This window comes from Capronia coronata, assembly GCF_000585585.1.
Source record: "Capronia coronata CBS 617.96 chromosome Unknown acBCG-supercont1.1, whole genome shotgun sequence".
Classification (NCBI taxonomy): Eukaryota; Fungi; Ascomycota; class Eurotiomycetes; order Chaetothyriales; family Herpotrichiellaceae; genus Capronia; species Capronia coronata.
The window spans coordinates 2,878,584-2,898,702 of NW_006912893.1; the positions used below are offsets into that span (position 1 = coordinate 2,878,584).

Below are 20,119 nucleotides of genomic sequence, written 5' to 3' on the forward strand. Positions count from 1 at the left end.
GGTTCTCGGACAGGGAGGGACGAACCCCCTCTGAAACTCACAAGGTTGGGGAACCCAACTGGGCCCTCTCAAATGCATGCCAGCCCTCCCAAAATCATCCCGTTTGTGTCCACGACACGCGCCTGTGGTATGTGGTATCGTTGCATCCAATCCATCCTTAAAAAGTCATTATAATGTAACGTGGGCCGTTTCTCTGGGGACATGAAGTCCCATATGGTCGGTCCCCTCAAAATGCAATGAACGCAACCGAGACGCCTGCCCATTCCAAAACATCAAGTCAAGTCGTTATTGCTGTGGGTGGTTGTATTGCTGGTCACCCCATTGTGACCACTGATCCGAGTTGAAGTATCCTTCAAGATTCGATGGTGCCCCGGATGTGGCCCCGTTTCTCACTCCAACGGGACCTTTGTAGTCCTGGTTGTTCCAGTATTCTTCGCGATGGCCGGCTCCATGCAGATCCGGAAGATTCATCGATGGGGCGAAATCGCCCATTCCTCCAAGGTGGAAATTTTCTCCTCCAATGGCATTGTGCATGAGGATATCTGTCAAGGGCGCGTTGAAATGTCCACCATTGCCCCCAAAGTCGTGGCCGCCACTAGGCGTTTCATTCGATGTGTGTCCGAATCCAAAGTCGAAGCCCAGATGTGATGGCTGGACCGATGCTACCGGGGCAGCCGATGTACTCGGCGTGCCGAACATGTTATTGTCATCCGGCGTGATGGCGTGGTCCTGAAAGGAGTATGACCCGTCTGTGGATTCCAGTGTGCTGATCGGTTGGTTGGGGTAGGCAAAGGGGTTGTCGCTGGGGAACATGACGTTCTTCAAATCCGGTATCTGCGCATTGCCCATGTGCGGTGTGAAGTCGAAGCTGCCGGAGAGGGGAGATGCAACAGGCGGGCTCTGAAATCCCAGCATCTGAGGCGTCTGTACCGAAGCAGCACCTTCAGAGAGACTTGACAGGGCATGGGGATCGGGCATTGAATTTCGTTTTGCCAGCTTGGCAAGAAACTCGGACGGGTGCGTTCGGGCTCGACTGGGTGTCGCCGAGCTTTCCCTGGCACTCCCTGGTGTCGAGACGTTGGGTGCCGTCTGTCTCGCCTGCAATGGTCCTGGCTCGTCACCTGGAGAAGGGCGTTTTCGAGAGTTGATGGAAGCGGAGTTCATAGAATTCCGCCGCTCCTTCAATTTTTGCGGTAAGACATCGAATAGACCCTATATCGCAAGAGATCAGCCGTCGAAGTCTTCTCCAACATGTGCAACAAGTTAAACTTACACTCAAGCTGACGGTGCACCTGTCTGCAGCCAGGCTGCGTTTGGCGAGACCAGCCAACGTATCTCTTCCCTCAACCGCGTCTTTGAGGATGTCTTTGCCTGTAGGGCTGTCCGGGTTCTCAATGACGAAAAACACGAGCGCTAGGATTGCAAAGTATGTGGTGTACATGACAAACCAGTACGATCCCACCAATAGTCCTCTCCTCTTCATCTCACTTGTGATATGCACAATGTTTCTGGCCACACTGATACACGCGGCTGCACAAGCAAAGCTCCGCTTATCCGGACTTTTAGTTTGACACGTCTGGGAGACGTAATGAATAAAAGGCCGGTACATCATCATCTGCACATGCGCGTAGGACATTCGAAGAAGTTGTTGGACCCTGTCGTGCGTCAACATCGCCGTAATATTCCACAAGCGACGAGTTTCGAAGATCTTACCTTGCCAGTTCTCGCCCTGCATTTTCTGATGGTCTCAACTCGGTCGGTAACTGGTCCATCCAGTTCTGCAGGTCACGCTCCAGTTCCCTTATCCGCCTGTGACTAATGGAATATCTCGCGTCCATTTGCGGTCCATCCAGGCCTTTGACGGGGTAGACATATCGAACCACTTTTCTCAAGATATTGGTAAGTCTGGTATGTGCATTGGTCGCTTTAAGCAAGGGGAATGCTCCGGCTGGCATGGGGTGGATGCCTTCTTCCGTGATGTATCGATCATCCACCTCGGTGGGGAATTCTTGGTCAACATCATCCTCACTTAGCATCTGAGGAAGGCCGAGGACCGCTCCCACGTACGAGTCCATCTTCCGAACCAACCAAAAAATGCGTTTCCGCTCCTCCAGTTCAATGGGGTTGAACTTGTGCGGGACGTTCCTGTGGAGACCCAGGCGACAACATGCCCTTAGTGCGATACCAATGTAAGCGTAACAGACCGGTAGTTTGGCGGTGGATTGGAGAAACAAGATCATGAAGACAATGGTCTGGATGGTCACTAAATCTCTGCAATCAGTTATGTCGAGCATCTGTTTCGCTGTGTTGAAATGTTGGTATCTAGCCCAAGTTAGCGACACTCTTCCTCCAGCACAGTCATACTTACCCTTGTTCAATGGCCTCTTTATAACCCTTGACGTCAAGCATGGTGTTGTCATTTTCCGTCTTAGAAAACAAGCATCCCACCGCCATCACGGTGTAGAGCAATGGCAGGAATTGAACGTGGCCATTATTATATTGCTCGGGGTCGGTGTCGTACACGTCATGGAGCCGACGGAAGAAGGTTGGTCGATGGATGGGTCGCATCAAAGCGCAACAGTCATCAAGGGTGTTTCGGCAAAGTTCTATAGCCACTTCTTTTGGGGGCAGATCAACGGTCGCGGCGAGGCTGACATCGTATGGAGAGGAATGTGCAGACTTTGGCGACTCGAGCATTTGTGATATCGTGCGGCTCTTACCGGCCTGTGCATACTCGTGCAAGAACTGATCACCGAACTGGGCGCGGAATTTTCGCATAAATACATAACCTGAAGAGTGGCCATGAAAATCCCAATTGCCATGATCGTCCAGATCCAGCGCGCCGGTGCGGTCGACCATGGATTGAAGTTGAGCGTCATCGTCTGGTTTCGACAGAGAATCTGCCGGCCGTGCTCCGACCCCATTGGAGCTTATACCCGGTTTCGAACTCTCAATTAGTTGCTCGACAGATTGTGCATCGAATTTGGGGTCATCAAGGTCCAGGCCGGGAAGGACAGAGCGCAAAATGGACTCGGCCTTCTGCAATCTCTGCTCCAAGGCTTCGATATATTGCGGTGCTGGGTTTCTTCGGCGATTCGAAGGCTGATCGTATGTACATTCTACATGACTAGGTCAATCGCGCTCACTCCGGCCGCTCCGCGCCAACAGAGATCAAGGGCGGTTTAAACATACCATAACTGTACACGGTACAATGGGTGCAAGGCTGCTTGCCATCACACTTGATCTTTTTGCGGCGACATTCGTCACACGCTCTGGTAACGCGACGCCGTTTTTGCATGGGCGGGGCCGGTCTACTCCCAGACTCGCTCATTGGAGTCTCGGCCGAAGGGGACTCCGGGCGCGAGTCCGAAGCGTTTGAATCATTCTTGGAATCTGAAGCAGCGATAAGAGGAGTAGCGGGCTCAGCCTTTCCAAGAACCTCGTCGGACGGGCGGTCAAGGGACTGAGGAGTTACCATGTCGTGGTCACCCATCGGATCGAATTATTTTGAGTCGGAAATGGTGAGGAGTGAAGGGTGGCGAGGGGTATAGCACCCATTCGGCTCATAAATGGAGGTGAACGTGGATGTTGACGTTGTCCGAACTTGCTGACGCATGGAAAAGATCGTTCGGACCAGTTAGAACTGATCAAGCGGTAATGTCTTTTCTCGATGATCAAGTCGGGCTCGCTGCCAAACAAGGGGTCCCCCGCAGCCTCAGCGTGGCGGATCCGACGTTTCAAAAGAAAAAGAGATGAGCGTTGGAAAGTCGAAAGATCATTGTGCGAGAAAGAGAGAGGCACTCAGTAGTAGTGTGCAAGAGTGATAAGTCCGTATTTTAGTACGAAGGACGTACGAGTCATCAGCCAGATAGAGAGCGCACCGATCTCGCGCTGGTCCTTGGGCCCTTTCTAGCAGCCGACTTATTATTAACCCACGACCTTTTGAAGGTGGGAGGTCGCCCAGATTCCGTCACGGGGCAATGAATAATTGAGCTTGGGCGGGGCCGGTGGCATCGAAACCAGGGTGTAGTGACCGGAAGTGGACACTGGTGCGAGCTTCTGGGGCATTCATATGTCTGGTCGTGATGGTGATGGTGAGAACCGTAGTGTAGCCGTCCAAATAGCAGAGAAACGGCCAGTCTAAAGCGCAACTCTGGCCCTTGTTTGATCCCAAGTGCTGGGTGTTGAGTGGGCGGCCATACGCCGATCGTGTGGGTTGTGCTGTGAATAACCAATATGCTTCTTCTCGGCTGGTCCAATTCCGCAAATTCAGGCTCAGGCTGGCTTGTTTAACGTTGAGGAAATGTCACGTTTAGCCCTGGGGCACCTCCACTGAAGCCGCCGAATGCGTGGGACCCCTGGCTCTAGACCTCGCCTATCGATGCAGAGCCCAGCGAACGGCGAACTCTGAGTCGCCCCCAGGGCTAAAGAGGCCCATGACTCGCGGGCTCAAGCAACCAGTAAGCTTAAAAAACCGTCGCGTCTAAGGGGTCGCATCGCTTGTGTCGGTGAAAGCTTGTCTCCTTTGGGTGCTGGTGTTGGACTTCCATGGTCCGTTCGACCAATGATTGCGAGCTGATAGAGTATCCTGGACGTATTCTCATTGCAGGATGCTGCTGGGTGGGCAGAGGGCTCATCGCATGGCTTCCCGCTAACCCAGCCCCTAAACGCCCCACGCCCTATGGCACAGACGATTGTTTTGACTTCGATCCTCGATTCACTTCTGGAGGTCAGTTTGACTGGTAATGGCAACCAGCTGCCCTTTCATTTAGACCATGATGTGCGTTGACTGTGTATACAATGAGTATATCGTGGCATTGCGAGGCCTTTGAGCTGTACTGGGTCAAATGGTCAATTCGTTCTTCGCCTTCGAACGGTCGCCGGTCTGCTCGATCCACTGCCAGTGCCTGACTGGGAAATATGTGCGGAACTTCTTCAGCAACTGATGAGCCGGCCTCTGCTAAGGGACCAGGGTATGCAATCCAGCCATACGGATGTTACCTTGGGAGCCTGCTAGATGTCACAACAGCGGTATGATGGTGTGCTACATATGTAATGTATATCGGTCAGCGACCGAGTGCCAGAACAGCATTTTTCGAATCGATTCAATATGCGAGCATCGACAACCCTCTTCCACACGAGAGGCTGATGGATTACGCAGTATTGGAGTAGCACCCGGAGCCGTGATATCTGAAGAAGAGCATTTCCACTCGTGCCAGTGAAAGGATTCATGTTGGCGGCCTAGACCGGCTCTTTGCGGAATGCCGTGGAGGAGGGCATCTGCAAATCACCGAACAATTCAGTGATTGCTTTAGGGTGTAGCCTTGAATTTCCGGACAAAACAGATATATAACCGCTGCTACTACCCAACGGAACGCCATGAGCACGTATGCGTATCGATATTCGATGCTCGGAAGAGCAAACGGCGAGCATTGAATGAATATCAAGTTGGTTTGATCAGTTTGTGAGCGTGGATAGGGACGTCCCTCTGGCTTGGATTGTTGTTGGAAAGAACTCGCTGGAAAAGATCCAAATGATACAGCCAAGGCTGGTGAAAAGGCTTGAGAAGATGAACTTCCTGGCCTTTGCCGATTTGCTTTGGCCGGCCTCGCCTAAATTCTGGTCGATGTAGAAATGTGCTGAAGTCGAGTTCACACAAAGGGGTGCTTACTTGCCTATCATGATTACGTGGACGTTATGAAGGGCTCACAGCACCCTACCTGGTTCATAAATACGATGCAGATGGTGTTGCAGACCGTAGCGAGGGCGTCGTAACTCAGAGGATAAGGATACTTTTTGTGATTCTGAAATCGAGGATGGTGTAGATCCTCCGCTCGCAATAGTTGAGACCATTGACCTGTGATGTTTGGATGAAGAGTTGGGTTCTGCACATGAGAAAAACTCGCCGTTGAAGCATATGATGCCAGAGTCTCGGAATCAGTCCTTGAGGTCAGCCGATGCCTCCCAATGATGCCACAAAATGTGCTTCCTTGTTCGAAGGGCGTGTACAATGTGCTGTACAATTGTACCATGGGATAGCACGGCACAGGCTCACACGGTAGTTGAAGGAAAGGTGCTGCAGGTGGGAAGAGCACCACTCACCATAGCTCCCACGCAAGCGAAAGCACAACAGAAGCCAACCAAGAGCCTTACGCTCAGGAGGCACGGTGCACCGTTGATGGCCTAGCCCCTATGGGTGATGGTGGCAGCAAACCGATTACATGGCTGTTTGACGCAAGAAAAACCCCCGTCTCGATTGCTGTCGCGAAGGCGAGAAAACTGAGGCTAGAGTCTGAAATTGTGTGCGACGCCCAGTTCAAAGCCTAGGTTATCAAGCTCAGGCGACTCTGAATGAAGTCCAATTGCAGTCCAAGATCTTGGATTACTGGAACGGTTGCATCGGATCGTAGATTGGGACGCCTTCGCTCTGTGCTTGATGGCCAAGAGGACGGCCCTTTGGCCCACGTTTACATGTTGGCAGTATGCACAAGGATCGTGTTTCTGAAAGTCCATAGTGCCCTGCATTGCCTCTGAGATGAAGAACGACAGGTACTGGTGGTGAGCATGTGAATTGCTCCTCTCAAATCCATATGAACACCTTCGAATGACGTGAGCATAAGAGTCGAACAACTCCTGACTCTGTAGGCTCAGATCATTGGAGGACAGTCGATTATATCGGTCCGGGATGCAATAAGGACTGAGGGTGGTGCCGGACTGTGTATGGCAGTCCCATGGCACCGGCCGAGTTCATGCGTTGCAAAATGCAGCAGAACCGCTAGCCGCAATGGTAGCAGTAGAAGAACAAGGTGCTTGAGGGTCATGTCGGCAACGTTCGACATAGACGCTGATTCCGATCGAACAGAGCTCATCAACCACACTCGACTGACGTTCTCCCTCTGACTGAGTTTCCATTTTCCGTATTAAGCGAATCGAGACCAACACATTCCTGGCCTTTCAAGTGTGCTTTGCTAGCTCGATCTTGTGATCCGTGACTGAACAGCTCTTCGTTGAGTTGGGGGAGCACTCTCAGGTTCCTTATCGACCTTAGACCGGGTCTCCTACCGTTTAACATATTGAGACCTTTCCGCAGGTTGCTTCGAGGTCGGGTACGATGTCTTTGGTGGAGGCGAATCGTGTATGATGTATGCTCGAGGGGATTACTTTCCATAAAGTACATTGCAGTTGTAAAGTAGCTTACCCCTAGGTCGGGGTAGGTATTGGTATTCATGCAATCAGAAGTCCGGGAAAAGCCTGAGGGATATTATCACTTGCCAGTAAACTTTTTAGACGGCTGCCAGCCGCAGTGGGGAGCCGCCTTGGCCAAGGTGGCCTAGGGTAGCCTATGTACTAAAGCGATCTCATCTCAGGTCAACCTCGACTTCGAAAGAGTCAAGAAGGGCCCTCTGGGCGAGGAGTGCTGCAACAATGAATGAGCTACTAGATTTCCATGTAGGAGTCAAGGTCTTGATTGGGCATCATGAATGGCCTACAGCCGAATGAGACACACTGCATATACCTGTTTACTATAGACAGGACATACAAAGCCGCGAGTCCCTCGCCATCATGCTTCAGAACAGGACAGAACTAATTGACCAACTCTGGTAGAGTTCGAATCTCAAACACGTCTCTAATGTGCCTCATCTTGGTCGTTCACATATCTGTCACAGGCTACTATGGCAGCATGGGAAGGACCCTAGGACCCTAGGAGGGTTTCATAAGGGGGCGCCACTTGTAGCTGTGTCATCTCTGGTTCCAAGCGTAAGAGCGCTCCAGAAACACCAACAACTTATACTACTGTTGTCGTTATTCAAGTGCCTCCAAGCCCTGTAGGTGGCAGATCTGGGCCTCTTGAAGGCGATGAGCTGAAGCAAGACCCCGTATGGAGCAAGCACCTTTTATTGCAGTGAAGCAGACTTCCTTGTGCCAAACATTGGTCACGTTGTCGCAGACCTAGGTCCCAACAGTCCAGTGTCTCAGGAAGTGCATGAGGCAGAAGAGTACGGGCTAATATTAATGATTGGCCTCCCTAATAGCCTCCGCATGCCACCAGTACTGTGATAAGGTCGTGCCTACCTTACCTAGGTACCTACCTACCTAACCTAAGGCAGGGTATGGAGCAGCCACTCTAGGCATCGCGCTGGCGCTGCAGCATCCCCCAAACCTCCCACGGACGCTCCCGACGGCAGGCTAGGGGAACCTACTACGTGATGGTCTTTGCTTCCCCTCCCCCCTGGACCCTGAAGCTCTCTCCTTGCCACAGCCATCCCATTCACTGCCGCCGCAGCAAACAGTAGCGCAGCTTTCACACCTGCACACCTGCACACCTGCACACCTGCACACCTGCACACGCTTTGTACTACAGCTCTGCGACTGCACTGCTCCGTACACTTGCATCCATATCTGCCAGATTACCTAGGTCGCCATCTGTGCCTCCTTGTCGCCCAGATTAATCGCGTTCAGGACTCAAGGACCTGCATACTCCTGTCGTGCAACATTGGGGCCCTGCGGGCTTGTCAACCTTGTTCAAGACGCGCCCAGCTGCTGGACACGCTTCGCGTCATTGAGTCAACACTTCGGCGGGTTTGGAACAGTGACCGAGAAATCATAGCCCTTTGATACTTTCCACACTGAGCGGCGATTCCCACGCAACAACTGAGCGGCTCAATAACAGATCGACCCATCTCGCAGACATGGCGCAAGCAACCCAGTCAATAAAGTGTGTGGTGACAGGGGATGGTGCCGTGGGAAAGACTTGTTTGCTCATATCATACACCACCAATGCATTTCCTGGAGAATACATTCCGACTGTGTTTGACAACTACTCTGCTAGCGTCATGGTAGATGGCAAACCCGTCTCTCTGGGACTGTGGGACACTGCTGGTCAGGAAGACTACGATAGATTACGCCCCCTGTCGTACCCGCAGACGGACGTCTTTCTGATATGCTTTTCTATTGTCTCTCCTCCCAGTTTCGACAATGTCAAGGCTAAGGTGCGCAGCAATCCCTCCTATGCAGATGCAGCGACCTGCAAACTGACACTTTTCACCTCAGTGGTACCCCGAAATCGAGCATCACGCCCCTGGAGTGCCCATCATCCTAGTCGGAACCAAATTGGACTTGAGAGAGGACAAAGCAACGGCCGACAGTCTCAGAGCGAAAAAGATGGAGCCGGTCTCGTACGAACAGGCTCTTGCCGTGGCCAAAGAAATCAAAGCGGTCAAATATCTCGAATGCTCCGCATTGACGCAACGAAATCTCAAAAGTGTTTTCGACGAAGCAATCAGGTAACAAGCCTCGTCTGCGTAAAAGGGGCAGGAGCATGCTGACAGGGGACCGCAGAGCCGTCCTCAATCCTCGACCGACGACTACCAAAAAGAAATCGAGGTGCACCATTCTCTAGAAGTGTTTTTCATGAAGCGCGGACCGGGGACCTTGGGACTGTCAGGGGTTATACGCACGCATTGCAAAAGGTGGACATAGACTCTTCCCAGCTTCGCTGCTTCCCCTTTTCTACATTTTTGCTCGAAGTCACTGTGACTGGATGGGTGGAGTTGCAGGGCGAAGAGTTTCTCTCATACGATTAATAAACGAGCAATCTACTTGGAAGGACGGGCGTTCAATTGTGACGGAGTTCAGAATGGCCTCAGATGTCCCATGGCCGCCCATGGAAGATTTCCGCTTGCCATGAAACTGCGTGAGATCACTGCATGACTCGCGAAAGTCGACTGGGATGTATAGCACCGCGGCCATCCTCCGCAGTCTCACTCGCTTCAGCAGCGTTTGCGCCAGTCACTGGGGCCTTCTTCGATTTAGCGGCGGCCTTGTCCTGGTCGATTTTCTCTTGGATGCTTCTTCTCTTGCGCTCCTCATTGAGCTTCTCATTTTTCGTCTTGATCTTGGACATCCGCTCCTGGCTCTTTTTCCCTCCGCCGCCGGCCGTCAGTTCGACATTGATCCGCCGCGGCTTCCTTTTTCCCTTTGCCGCTTTGGCCCCTGGGTCGCCGGCGTTTTCCTCGCCGTGGGGATCGAAGAGAGAGTGATGGTAGAGCTTTAAGCATGTTTTCATTTTGTCGTAGGCATCGAACTCGATGAAGGCAAATCCTTTGCCCTTCCCAGTCGCTTTGTCCGTGGACAGGCGTACGCTGCTTGGGACGAGTTTGGCAAAATGGTCTTTCACCTGAGACGCGGTCGCGTCGAAGGGGAGGTTTCCAACAAAAACGATGAATCTGCTCGATGCTGAGGTTGTTAACTTTTCGTCGTTGTTGTCTGCGCTCTTAGATTTCTTCGCCTTCTTGGGTAGACTTTGGCTGGATTCTCCATCGACTGTGTGCTGATCCTGGTCTGCAGCCTGCACTTTCATTTCCAAGTCCAAGTCGCCAGCAGCATTGTCGGGCGGCGACACTGTATCTCCTTGAGCGGTCGCATTCAACTTTTTGGCCTTTTTCGATCTGCGTTCTGATCTTTCCTGCCGCGACCGTCCTTTCTTCTTTTCTGATTTGATCTGCGCACTTGCGTCGTCGGGTTGCGTTGTAGTGGCCGTTTGGGCCTGTCCAGGAAGAGCTTCCGACTCTTCCTGATCTCGCTTTCGTTTCTTAGACATTGTGGCTGGACCAGGATGTATCTCTTTCATGAAATGGGTTCAAACAACAAGCAAGACAATGTTGTTGCAGATTATTCTTGGATGGCCTTAGGCGTACGGCGAAAAATTGACCTGCGGACAAACTCGTTGCTGCGTCATGGGGACCGACGATGCCGATGCGGGCTAAAGGGTCGCTAGGGACCTAGTACTACTATTAAGGTACCCAAGGTAAATAGAGCTGCGTAACGCCTACGGGTCCTTTTGGAAACAGTGCCCATCTGCGGTGGAACTGACCTTGTTGAAGTGGTTCCCTCTATTCTGTACACACCAGCCTCTATCACGGTTGCCTTGGGACCTCGACTTCAATTTGGCCTTGTCCCTCGTTTCCAGGCGCCTGAAGTCGTTCGCTGCCGCTTCTTTAGCTAATCCTCAGCATGATTGAAAGATAAAGCACGATCCCACCACAAGTCCTACAACTACCTTCACTTCCGGCCACCATGGCTGTATACGCCTCTCAATTGGGGGCCAAAGGGCCTTTCTCGAACACCGTTGCTCCTCCTCTGCCTGCACATGCGCCACCAGCAGGCACATTCTTACCTGGTACCAAGGTCCAGGTGGGACACCATCGGGTGGTCATCGAGCGCTTCCTTTCCGAAGGAGGGTTCGCCCATGTCTACGTCGTTCACCTGGCCCGGCCTGTCGATGGGAGCCACAAGGCTGTCCTCAAGCGGGTAGCTGTACCCGACAAGGATCACCTGGCACATATGAGAACCGAAGTTGAGACCATGAAGAGACTGCGAGGTCACAAACACATTGTCAAGTATATTGATTCTCATGCTTCGCAACTAAAGGGTGGCGGCTACGAGGTGTTCCTACTGATGGAATTCTGCGAGGGAGGAGGGCTCATTGACTTCATGAACACGCGCCTACAGAATAGGCTGACGGAGCCGGAGATCTTGCAAATATTCACAGATGTGGCCGAGGGGGTGGCATGCATGCATTATATGAAGCCGCCCCTAATGCACAGAGACTTGAAGGTTGAGAATGTACTCATATCCACGTCCGGTTCATCCAGGATATACAAGTTATGCGATTTCGGCTCTGCGGCCCCTGCGAGACCGCCCGCCACGACAGCAGCTGAAGGCCGGTTGATCGAGGACGATATCAACCGCCACACGACATTGCAATACCGGAGTCCCGAAATGATCGATGTGTATAGGAAACAACCGATCGACGAGAAGGCGGACATTTGGGCTTTAGGAGTGTTTTTATACAAGCTGTGTTATTACACCACTCCGTTCGAGGAAGTCGGCCAGATGGCCATTCTAAACGCCAGATTCAAATTTCCGGCCTACCCGCGGTTCTCAGATCAACTCAAGCTGCTGATCGCGTCTATGCTCCGTGAACAGCCTTCTGAACGGCCGAATATATATCAAGTCCTGCAGAAGGCGTGTCAAATGGATGGTCGAGAGCTGACGATCCCGGACATTTACACCCGCCGTACTCAGTCGGAGAGCGGGAAAGACAAAGCACTTCCCGCTCATCCGTCAGGCACCCATGCGAGGCCCGGCGCGACTTTGTCTCCTCCAAAACCACAAGCTCCCCAAAGCACCATCCCACAGGTCGAACCCATGCGGCGAGGTCGACCCACAAAGCCTGTATCGCATCATGGCTCAGCCAAACCCAGTCCCTCTCCTCTGCGCATGGTGGACAGCCCAGATCCTTTCGCAGCACTGGATGGAAACAAAGCTGCTCTCGAAGACGAATTGTCCGCCCGATTCCCGACCCTTGACCAGTTCTCCTTATTGACCGACAAAGGTAGCAAATTCGCCTTTGACCCTCAGACAGAGAAGAGACCAGACGGCGCGCCCCCGGCTTTGGCTCAACGAGTGACGAATGCCCTGGCAGATGAGGCATTTGGCAGAGCCCCCAGTCCTGCAACAGCGAAATCTCCACCAGAAGAGCCTCCTGTTACTGCCATGCCACACACCGTGTTGGGGCATAAAACATCTGTCGAGAATACCAACGCTCAGGTGCGAATCAACAGTGCCACCAGCGCACCACCAGGTCCAGCACCAAGATCGACGATGGTGTCCACTGGTACTATGACCTCCCCTTCTCCTCCACCAGATACACAAGCACCACCTATACACCGCTTCCCACCCAGCGATGTGCCACCGAAAGCTTCAGCTCTCAGCCAACCTCAGGCCAAGCAGGGGCCCGAAGTGAACAGCAATAGCTCAAGGCTCGCAAGGTTACTTAAAGAGGATGCCGTCAGATCTCAGCTTGCTCATGATTTGGAGCCGAAACCTTCCACTTCTTCACGGCCTTCTCTCGAAGGAGGTCGCCCTTTGATTCGGAATCTGGACACAGGTATGAGCCGATCAAGATCTTTAAATTTCAGGCAGCGACCGGCGAGTATCAACATAGGGAGCAGGTCTGGTCAGTTCAAAGACAGAGAGATCAAGGGCCTCGATTACAGAGCCACTTTCACCAGCGCGGAGCCTGAAATGGAGCCTTTAACTCATTCGGAGTCGGCGACAAACATCACATCCGACGTGGACTATTTGAAGGCGCGGGAGGAAGAAGAGAAAGACAGAAAACATCACCACATACGCTTAGGAAGCGGCACAAGACACCTTAAACGCTCCAGTGTGCCGTCTATGGGACTTTCAGGGACGACGAAGTTGTTGGCCGGTAGATTTGGTGATGCTTTCAAGAAGTTCGAAAACAACGACTCTAGTCATACGAAAGAAAGACCGGATTCTCCCTCGCAGGAGCCGAGCAGCGTTTTGACCCCAATTGCAGGGTCCGAAGCTACAGATCTGAGCGATGATCGACAACCGTGGGATGAGACGGAAGATCTGTCTCCGGAAATGCGCCGGGAGCTGGAAAAGCGGAAGTTAGAGGCGGAAGAGCGAAGGGTCGCCAACGCCGCTGCAGAGTACAGGCAGCGAGTCGCAGCAAGGGGCGGCAGTGGTACCGGCGGTGGAGGTACGGCCAAGGCGGCTTTCATCCAGGCGAGAGTGCAGTCTCTGCTTGGTGAAAATGATAGACCTGCTCAGAAGACGGCAACTGGCTATGGTCATTTCACTGACTCCGCCGAGTCGGATGACAGAAGGGAGGAGCGGAGGTCGACCCATCTGGCCAGACCTGCGCCACCCCAGGCATCTGTCAAGCCCGAGGGATACGGGGTTTCGAAAGCAGTGTCTGCCCCTGTGTCCTCCATCGACCTTACGAGGTCAGATACGCGGCCTCCGAGACCCACGGCGCCTCCTAAGCCCAAAACTCTCCGAGGCAGGACTGGTGATGCTCCGGCTGTGGGAACAAGTGGAGGGACTCTTAGTACGGGTGCTGAGGACGATTGGGAGGCGAGTTTTAGCAAGAAATATCCCAGCCTCGCCGGGCTCGAGATGGTAGAGACGTCGATAGATGGGGCCAAGTCCACGACCACGATACGGACGAAGGAAGTGTAGCGTAGAGTACCTAATGTTGCGCAATGAGCCCCGAAGTACGTTTACTTGGCCCAGCCGGTCACGAGAGAGCAGATGGCAAAGAAAGATAGAGTGAAGATGAAGATGCCGGCCGCGTGCGAGTTGATGAGTGAAAACGTTGGTCGCAGACTGCAACTTGGAAATTCTTTCAGTTTGTCTTCACTGCGCCCATTGCTCTATCTTGTCGGCTTCAAGTTAGTTATCACCAGGGACTGCACTGCTTCATGGTATTCCTAAGGCGTCTGACCCTGTCACCACCATCAACGTATCCAAAGCACATAGTGACACAACCACAAGAGGTTCAAGAATGGCTCCGAAGTTGACTCTGAAGATGAGCCGGGGTGTGCGTGGGGCAACCAGCGTGTCAGAGCCGACAAACACCAATGATCATTCCATCCTTGCGCCACCAGACAGCGATCGAACTCGAGCCCAGCGAGCCCGATCGGGGGCTGGAGAACCCATCCGAACCGCCGCAGGGGACACGGGAAGAACAAGAACACCTGAACTCGAAGAAGATGTAACAGAAGAGCACAGTCGCCCAGCGTCCACTTTCATCACTCTACGCATCCCGCCTGAAAGATTGCACCAGACCGATCGATCCATTCCGTCCACGGGTTCGTTCATCACTCGGAAGGTTTCAAAACGGAGTCGACGAGCTGCGGTACAAAATCCGTCAAGTCCTTCGGGAGTCTCGCATCCTTCACCACATTCTTTGCTATCCGACACAGCGTCGACTTTCGCCGGGACAGAAGTCGATTACGCCCAGGAAACTCCTGCTACGGTTGAGTCACCACCACAGCTATATCCGAACGACGATTATAGTCAAAGTGGCTTAACAGAGAGTGACATTCTCCAGCACCGGGCTCGTTCTGGCCCCTTTAATCAGATCGGCCTGTCACATACCACAACCACCACTGATCATAGGCCAGCCACGCCTACAGAAGTGTTTGATTCTGGTCAGATCGATCCTACCATCGACCCGGCACTGTATCAACTGCACGCCGAGTCCCAGACGATGGCTCCAGTCAAGGATACCACCAACGTCCACAACACGATCAAAGACATTATTCAAGATCTAACGGAGATACAAATCCAAACTCATGGCTATGTCCCTGAGACCCAAGATCTTCTGGTCGAGAAGATGACCGACCTGGCCGAATCCTTGTCCCGTTTACAGAATCTGACCTCTGCTACAGCATCGCCGAATAGCTACATCCATCAAGTGCAAATTGCGCCGGAGATTGTTGATTACGTCGATGATGGGCGCAACCCGGATATCTTCACCCGAGACTTTGTTGAAAATGTGCAACGCGGCAATGCTGTGATCAATGGCAAACAACAGGCCTTCAAGGATTTTAGTGAGATCTATGCAAAGGCTTTGAAAGAGGGCATTCCCGGTCTGGGGCGGCAGGTGGATCAAGTTCTGGAGAATGCTGGATTCGAGATCGATCACAAGCAGGAGGGTGAAGACGAGGTAGTGGATCACTCGAATCCAAATGGCCCTCAGATGTCTGATGGTGTTTGATTGTGGGGAAGTCTGGTCCTATTCACCTCGAGGTGTTGATCTATTTGATGGAGGTTTCGCGAACGAGTCATGTTATTGATTTCAAAGAGGTCCTCGGGGACGAGCGCTGAAAACTGATTCAGCATTACGGCTGCGACGGAGTTTGGTGAAGGGCCGATGAATGCCCACGATCTGGGAGGATCGTGCTTCTGATAGCGACAGGAAGGATTGATGACTACTGGACAGGTGGTTGCATAAGCAAAGTCACAAAGCTGCAATATCGATGTAATTTCGTGCAGGCAACGGATGCCGCAACAGAATGGACGCGGAGTTCTAATCCTACTGTATGCTTGTGTCGAGATCTTAATAGTAGTGCATCATCTGTTTGGAGTCGTAGTATGAAATAATGGAAAGGCTGGCGCAAGGCTGAACGAGGCTGAACGAGGCTCGGCCTAGGTACCACCGCAACTGCAGAGCTCCACGTCGGTCACTGGCACTTGGCGTCATACACTGCGCCTTGCATCTACTATTTGCAAGTAGTACCAGTATACTACCGCAGACATCCTCGATACTGTCCCTTCTGTCACACAGCCTTGTATTCGGATTCACAGTCATCATGAATCCATCGCCACTGCGGACAATGCTGTCTCGTCGTTTCTGCCGCTGCACGGCCTTGCACCTCCAACCTCAACGCTCTTCTGTCGCTCGATTCCTGTCTCACACCACCCGCTCCAATGCGTCTCATACCTCGCCCATGCCGACTTACGGGTCAGCGGAATTTCTCAAACGTCGCTACCAAAAAGACCCGCCAGCAGAAGACACCAAAGCCGAACGAGCACGAACCTTGAAGCGGATGAAATGGTCCGCATACGGCATCGCAGTCTGCACGCTGGCCATGTTTGGCACGGTCGCCCTCTATCCAACACCACGAAAGAGCAAGGCAAGACTGCTCGAAGAAGCTTCAGACAAGACGAAAGTCACGCAACTAGATGCTCCGCCATCGATATTAGGCGCAAGCACTGTCAATGACCGTGAAGGCGAACAACAAGTCCCTACCGGCACCTCGACGATCCCCTTCTTCCCTAAGTTCATCCACGTCACGACCGATGCACCGAGCTCGACTCCCGCCGCTGCAAATGAAGGAACACAAAAAGATGTCCAATACCAGCTAGTCGGGCTCGGGGTGCGGACTGTTTCTTTCCTCAGCATCCAGGTCTACGTGGTGGGACTTTACATCGCCGTCAGCGACATTGCAGCCCTGCAAGACCGCCTGGTGCATTCAGTAGCCGACCCAGTCGCGACGACCCTGGTGCCCGATGAGAAGTCGAAACTCCGCGATTTGCTACTCGACCCGGACCAGGGCGAAGAGATCTGGAACAAGATTGTCAAAGACGGCCAGGTGCGGACTGCTTTCCGGATCGTGCCCACACGTAACACGGACTTCATGCATCTCCGGGATGGATTTGTGCGAGGCATCACGGCGCGCAGCGCGCATTTCGCGAGCGACAAGAACGACAATTCATTCCAGGACGAATCGTTCGGCTCGGCACTCAATGATTTCAAACAGGCCTTTGGTGGCGGCGCGAGACGCAAGCTAGGCAAGGGTGAAGTCCTTCTTTTGGCTCGTGATGCTGAAGGCAAGATGTTGGTTTGGGCGGAGGACAATAAGGGAGATCGCGTGAAGATGGGCGAGATCCCAGACGAGAGGGTTGGCAGGCTGCTGTGGCTGAATTACCTGGCTGGTAAGAATGTCAGCAGCGAGCCGGCAAGACAGAGTGTCATTGAGGGTGTTATGGAATTCGTGGGACGGCCTGTGGGCACTGTGGCCACTCAAGTGGTTTGAAACGGAGGAGGTATGGTTAAGGATGGGCACCCAACGACTATCAGGGGCTTGGCTCGACGTGAGTTAAGATCTCCATTGTGCAAGAGTCGAGTGTGAGAGGTGACAAGGCAGGTCTTGTTCAGCCAAAGTCGCCATCGTTGATATTGTACTACGTCAAACCCTGGGGAAAATATCAGCAAACAAGAAACAAAAGAGATGACTATTACCAGTCTCTGCTCTTTGGGAGAGCCCTGGATTTGCTCGTGGTGAAGATTTGTCCAAACATCCAGATCTGCTTGCCGAACATGTGGCAGGAGACATCACTTCTTGAGGTTTGTGAGGCTTTCTCCCTCTTTCTCATGTGTTGGCCCGGACGCAGCCGGAAACTGAGTGCTTCCCGAGGCCCATATGCAATACCTTACGGAAGATCAAGACAGAACTCGGATCGCGAAAAGTATCTGATGCCGTTCCAGTGGCCTCCTTTCCCCCGTTCTCCTTTGCAAGCCACCGGTGATTGCGAACTGCTTGGTTGTTACCACCCTTCCTTTTTCACTGCACTTTACTTGCCTCAAATTCTATATGCCAGACACCTCGAAGATCGGTTCCTGTATACATATCTAGCTGACTGGCCGAGTTACCAAATTCTAACTCCTAGCATTCACGAGCAGGGGTCCTGTCGGAGAACCGGACGGCGGGTCTTGCAAACGCCAGGAAACAAGGGTAGGGTTTGTTTCTTGTCGTATTGACTCATGTCTTTCACGGACAGCTGAACGTCTGGGTGGGGAAATACGAGAAAATAAGTTGTTGATACGAGAACTCAGTCAGTGGACACGAAGACTCATCGACAACAGCGACACCCCTCGTCCTCAGTCTGGTGTTCGAACCGAGACTGAAGAGCTGCTCCCCTCCACCGCGCAAAAGCACGAATACGGACACCAATGCCTGAAGAGACACCAAGAGCGTCAAATGAATGTCGATGTCGATGTCGAAGATAGAGCTTCACCAGCTGGCTGGCAGCGCATAACCCCAATGCCTGTCAACTCCGCTCCTTCAATTCCTGACGAGGCTACTATTTGGAATATGGTCACACGTTTGCGTTCTCCCTGGTCTGACCATGACCTGAACGTCCCTTACCAAGCTTGGCTCTTGTCGGCTGCCACAAAGGTAGGTTTGTTCTGAATCAAGGTACAAGGACCAAGTTCCAAGAAACCGAGCACTCAATTCATGTCCCCGAAAACCCCCAGATATACGAAGACTCCTATCAGACCGCCCAGATGGAGAGACGCGTGAGGTGAAACGGAAGCTGAAGCTGAGATATCGATACGATATCCAAGCAATCAATCCGAGTCGATACGAACCATCCCTAAACATATCGTATTCTCAGGAGCTGAGGACTTATGACGGAATGGTTGGATTGGTGTTTCCCACAACCAGCACTCTTGAATGGTTATTCGATATCTCTTTATCCTTCCGCCCCTCAGACTGCGTAGGCTTCGGGATATATGAACCAGGGTCAGCTCAGCTCTCCCTGCCATCTGCAGACCACAGTGACCACCGAAGGGTATTTCTATCATCCTTACACACGACATCGAATATCAGATACCAGGAGACCCCCACCTCGAGAGGTGAGGCCCAGTTTGCGACCAGCCAGAGACCTATCAACCCTTTCCGTCGAGTGCTCATTGATCCTCCGATCTCTTGTGTATGCTCAAAAGGGTCCAGCAATGTCGACGGCACCATCCCTCCCGTCAAACCCACCGAACGTGATGGTGGTGGTATCTCCGAACAGAGGCCACGAAGACCGCGTCGCAGAACTGATCGCCGAGGTATCCGAGAATGTCAAGGCTCATGAACCGTGGATCACGTATTATCGGTGGTACGGCGGGCGGGGAGTCGGAGCCAGCGACTCCTCATCGGATGATGATGAATCAGGTGCTGTTACGGAGTATTACATTGTATTTCGGTAAGTCACTTTTCACGATATCGTGCTCTGATACTGCTTCAAGACAGAGTTATATTATCTTTCCATCCGCTACAAGACTCCATCAACTCCCAGAGATCTGACCTTTTATCTTTTCTTCTGTTTCATGTGACAGAATCGAAGACAGCTCCAAACTCTCCACGCGCCGTGAATTGCCGCATCACCAAGAAATTGCCAGACTGATTCGCGACGAGGGCTTGTTGAGAGAACCGTTGAAGTATGTCACGCTGGAGGACCGCGAGGTCTGGAGTCGATGAGCAGATCCAGGGCCTCCAATACGGGAAAAGATATCGTGTGGGTGTGGGTGTGGGTGTGGGTGTGGTGTGGTTGCGATTGGGCAAGTTGTGTGCCGAGGGCGAAGCCTTCTGGGGAAACGGTAAGGGAGAAGAGGAAGAGGACGAGAGAGATATCACAGGCTGGAAAGAGAACACGAAAAACGGCCAAGGGTGTTCGGACAACGTTGGACTTCTTCGGTTCATCACCTCACCTGCCGAGTGATCGATGTATGCTTGACTCCCCAAGGGAAGCGCTTTGTTCTTCTGCCTCGGTTTTGATATTGCTCTGTGGCCTCGGGGATGATGAAAGGGGAGAGAGAGCAGGAAGTCTGGTATCAGATAGGAGAAATATGAAGGATGACACGCTGCACAGGACAAAAGTGGCATCGGTTGTTCTTCTATCTCTTATTGGCGGTAGCAATCAGCCATTCTTTTTTTTCCGAAGCAGTCGCTGATGGCTATCG

At 52.6% G+C, this 20,119-nt stretch overlaps 7 protein-coding genes across 7 annotated transcripts; 5 read left to right on the plus strand and 2 right to left on the minus strand.

The window, feature by feature from the left end:
* Positions 1-285: 285 nt before the first annotated feature.
* Positions 286-3,478, minus strand: A1O1_01019 (uncharacterized protein; the record flags this gene model as incomplete). The annotated part of the gene is made up of 5 exons (XM_007721933.1): positions 286-1,212; positions 1,274-1,655; positions 1,714-2,322; positions 2,369-3,119; positions 3,193-3,478. 5 exons carry the CDS (start codon positions 3,476-3,478, stop codon positions 286-288), a joined length of 2,955 nt encoding a protein of 984 aa, XP_007720123.1.
* Positions 3,479-8,690: 5,212 nt separating this feature from the next.
* Positions 8,691-9,288, plus strand: A1O1_01020 (rho-like protein rac1A; the record flags this gene model as incomplete). The annotated part of the gene is made up of 2 exons (XM_007721934.1): positions 8,691-8,990; positions 9,052-9,288. 2 exons carry the CDS (start codon positions 8,691-8,693, stop codon positions 9,286-9,288), a joined length of 537 nt encoding a protein of 178 aa, XP_007720124.1.
* A 412-nt stretch (positions 9,289-9,700) lies between these two features.
* Positions 9,701-10,600, minus strand: A1O1_01021 (uncharacterized protein; the record flags this gene model as incomplete). Its single annotated transcript, XM_007721935.1, has 1 exon — positions 9,701-10,600. The coding sequence occupies one exon, from the start codon at positions 10,598-10,600 to the stop codon at positions 9,701-9,703; it is 900 nt and encodes a 299-aa protein (XP_007720125.1).
* Positions 10,601-11,076: 476 nt separating this feature from the next.
* Positions 11,077-14,055, plus strand: A1O1_01022 (NAK protein kinase; the record flags this gene model as incomplete). Its single annotated transcript, XM_007721936.1, has 1 exon — positions 11,077-14,055. The coding sequence occupies one exon, from the start codon at positions 11,077-11,079 to the stop codon at positions 14,053-14,055; it is 2,979 nt and encodes a 992-aa protein (XP_007720126.1).
* Positions 14,056-14,380: 325 nt separating this feature from the next.
* On the plus strand, positions 14,381-15,598 carry A1O1_01023 (uncharacterized protein; the record flags this gene model as incomplete). Its single annotated transcript, XM_007721937.1, has 1 exon — positions 14,381-15,598. One exon carries the CDS (start codon positions 14,381-14,383, stop codon positions 15,596-15,598), a length of 1,218 nt encoding a protein of 405 aa, XP_007720127.1.
* Positions 15,599-16,331: 733 nt separating this feature from the next.
* On the plus strand, positions 16,332-17,420 carry A1O1_01024 (uncharacterized protein; the record flags this gene model as incomplete). Its single annotated transcript, XM_007721938.1, has 1 exon — positions 16,332-17,420. The coding sequence occupies one exon, from the start codon at positions 16,332-16,334 to the stop codon at positions 17,418-17,420; it is 1,089 nt and encodes a 362-aa protein (XP_007720128.1).
* Positions 17,421-19,123: 1,703 nt separating this feature from the next.
* On the plus strand, positions 19,124-19,637 carry A1O1_01025 (uncharacterized protein; the record flags this gene model as incomplete). The annotated part of the gene is made up of 2 exons (XM_007721939.1): positions 19,124-19,362; positions 19,496-19,637. The coding sequence occupies 2 exons, from the start codon at positions 19,124-19,126 to the stop codon at positions 19,635-19,637; spliced, it is 381 nt and encodes a 126-aa protein (XP_007720129.1).
* Between the last annotated feature and the right edge of the window lie 482 nt (positions 19,638-20,119).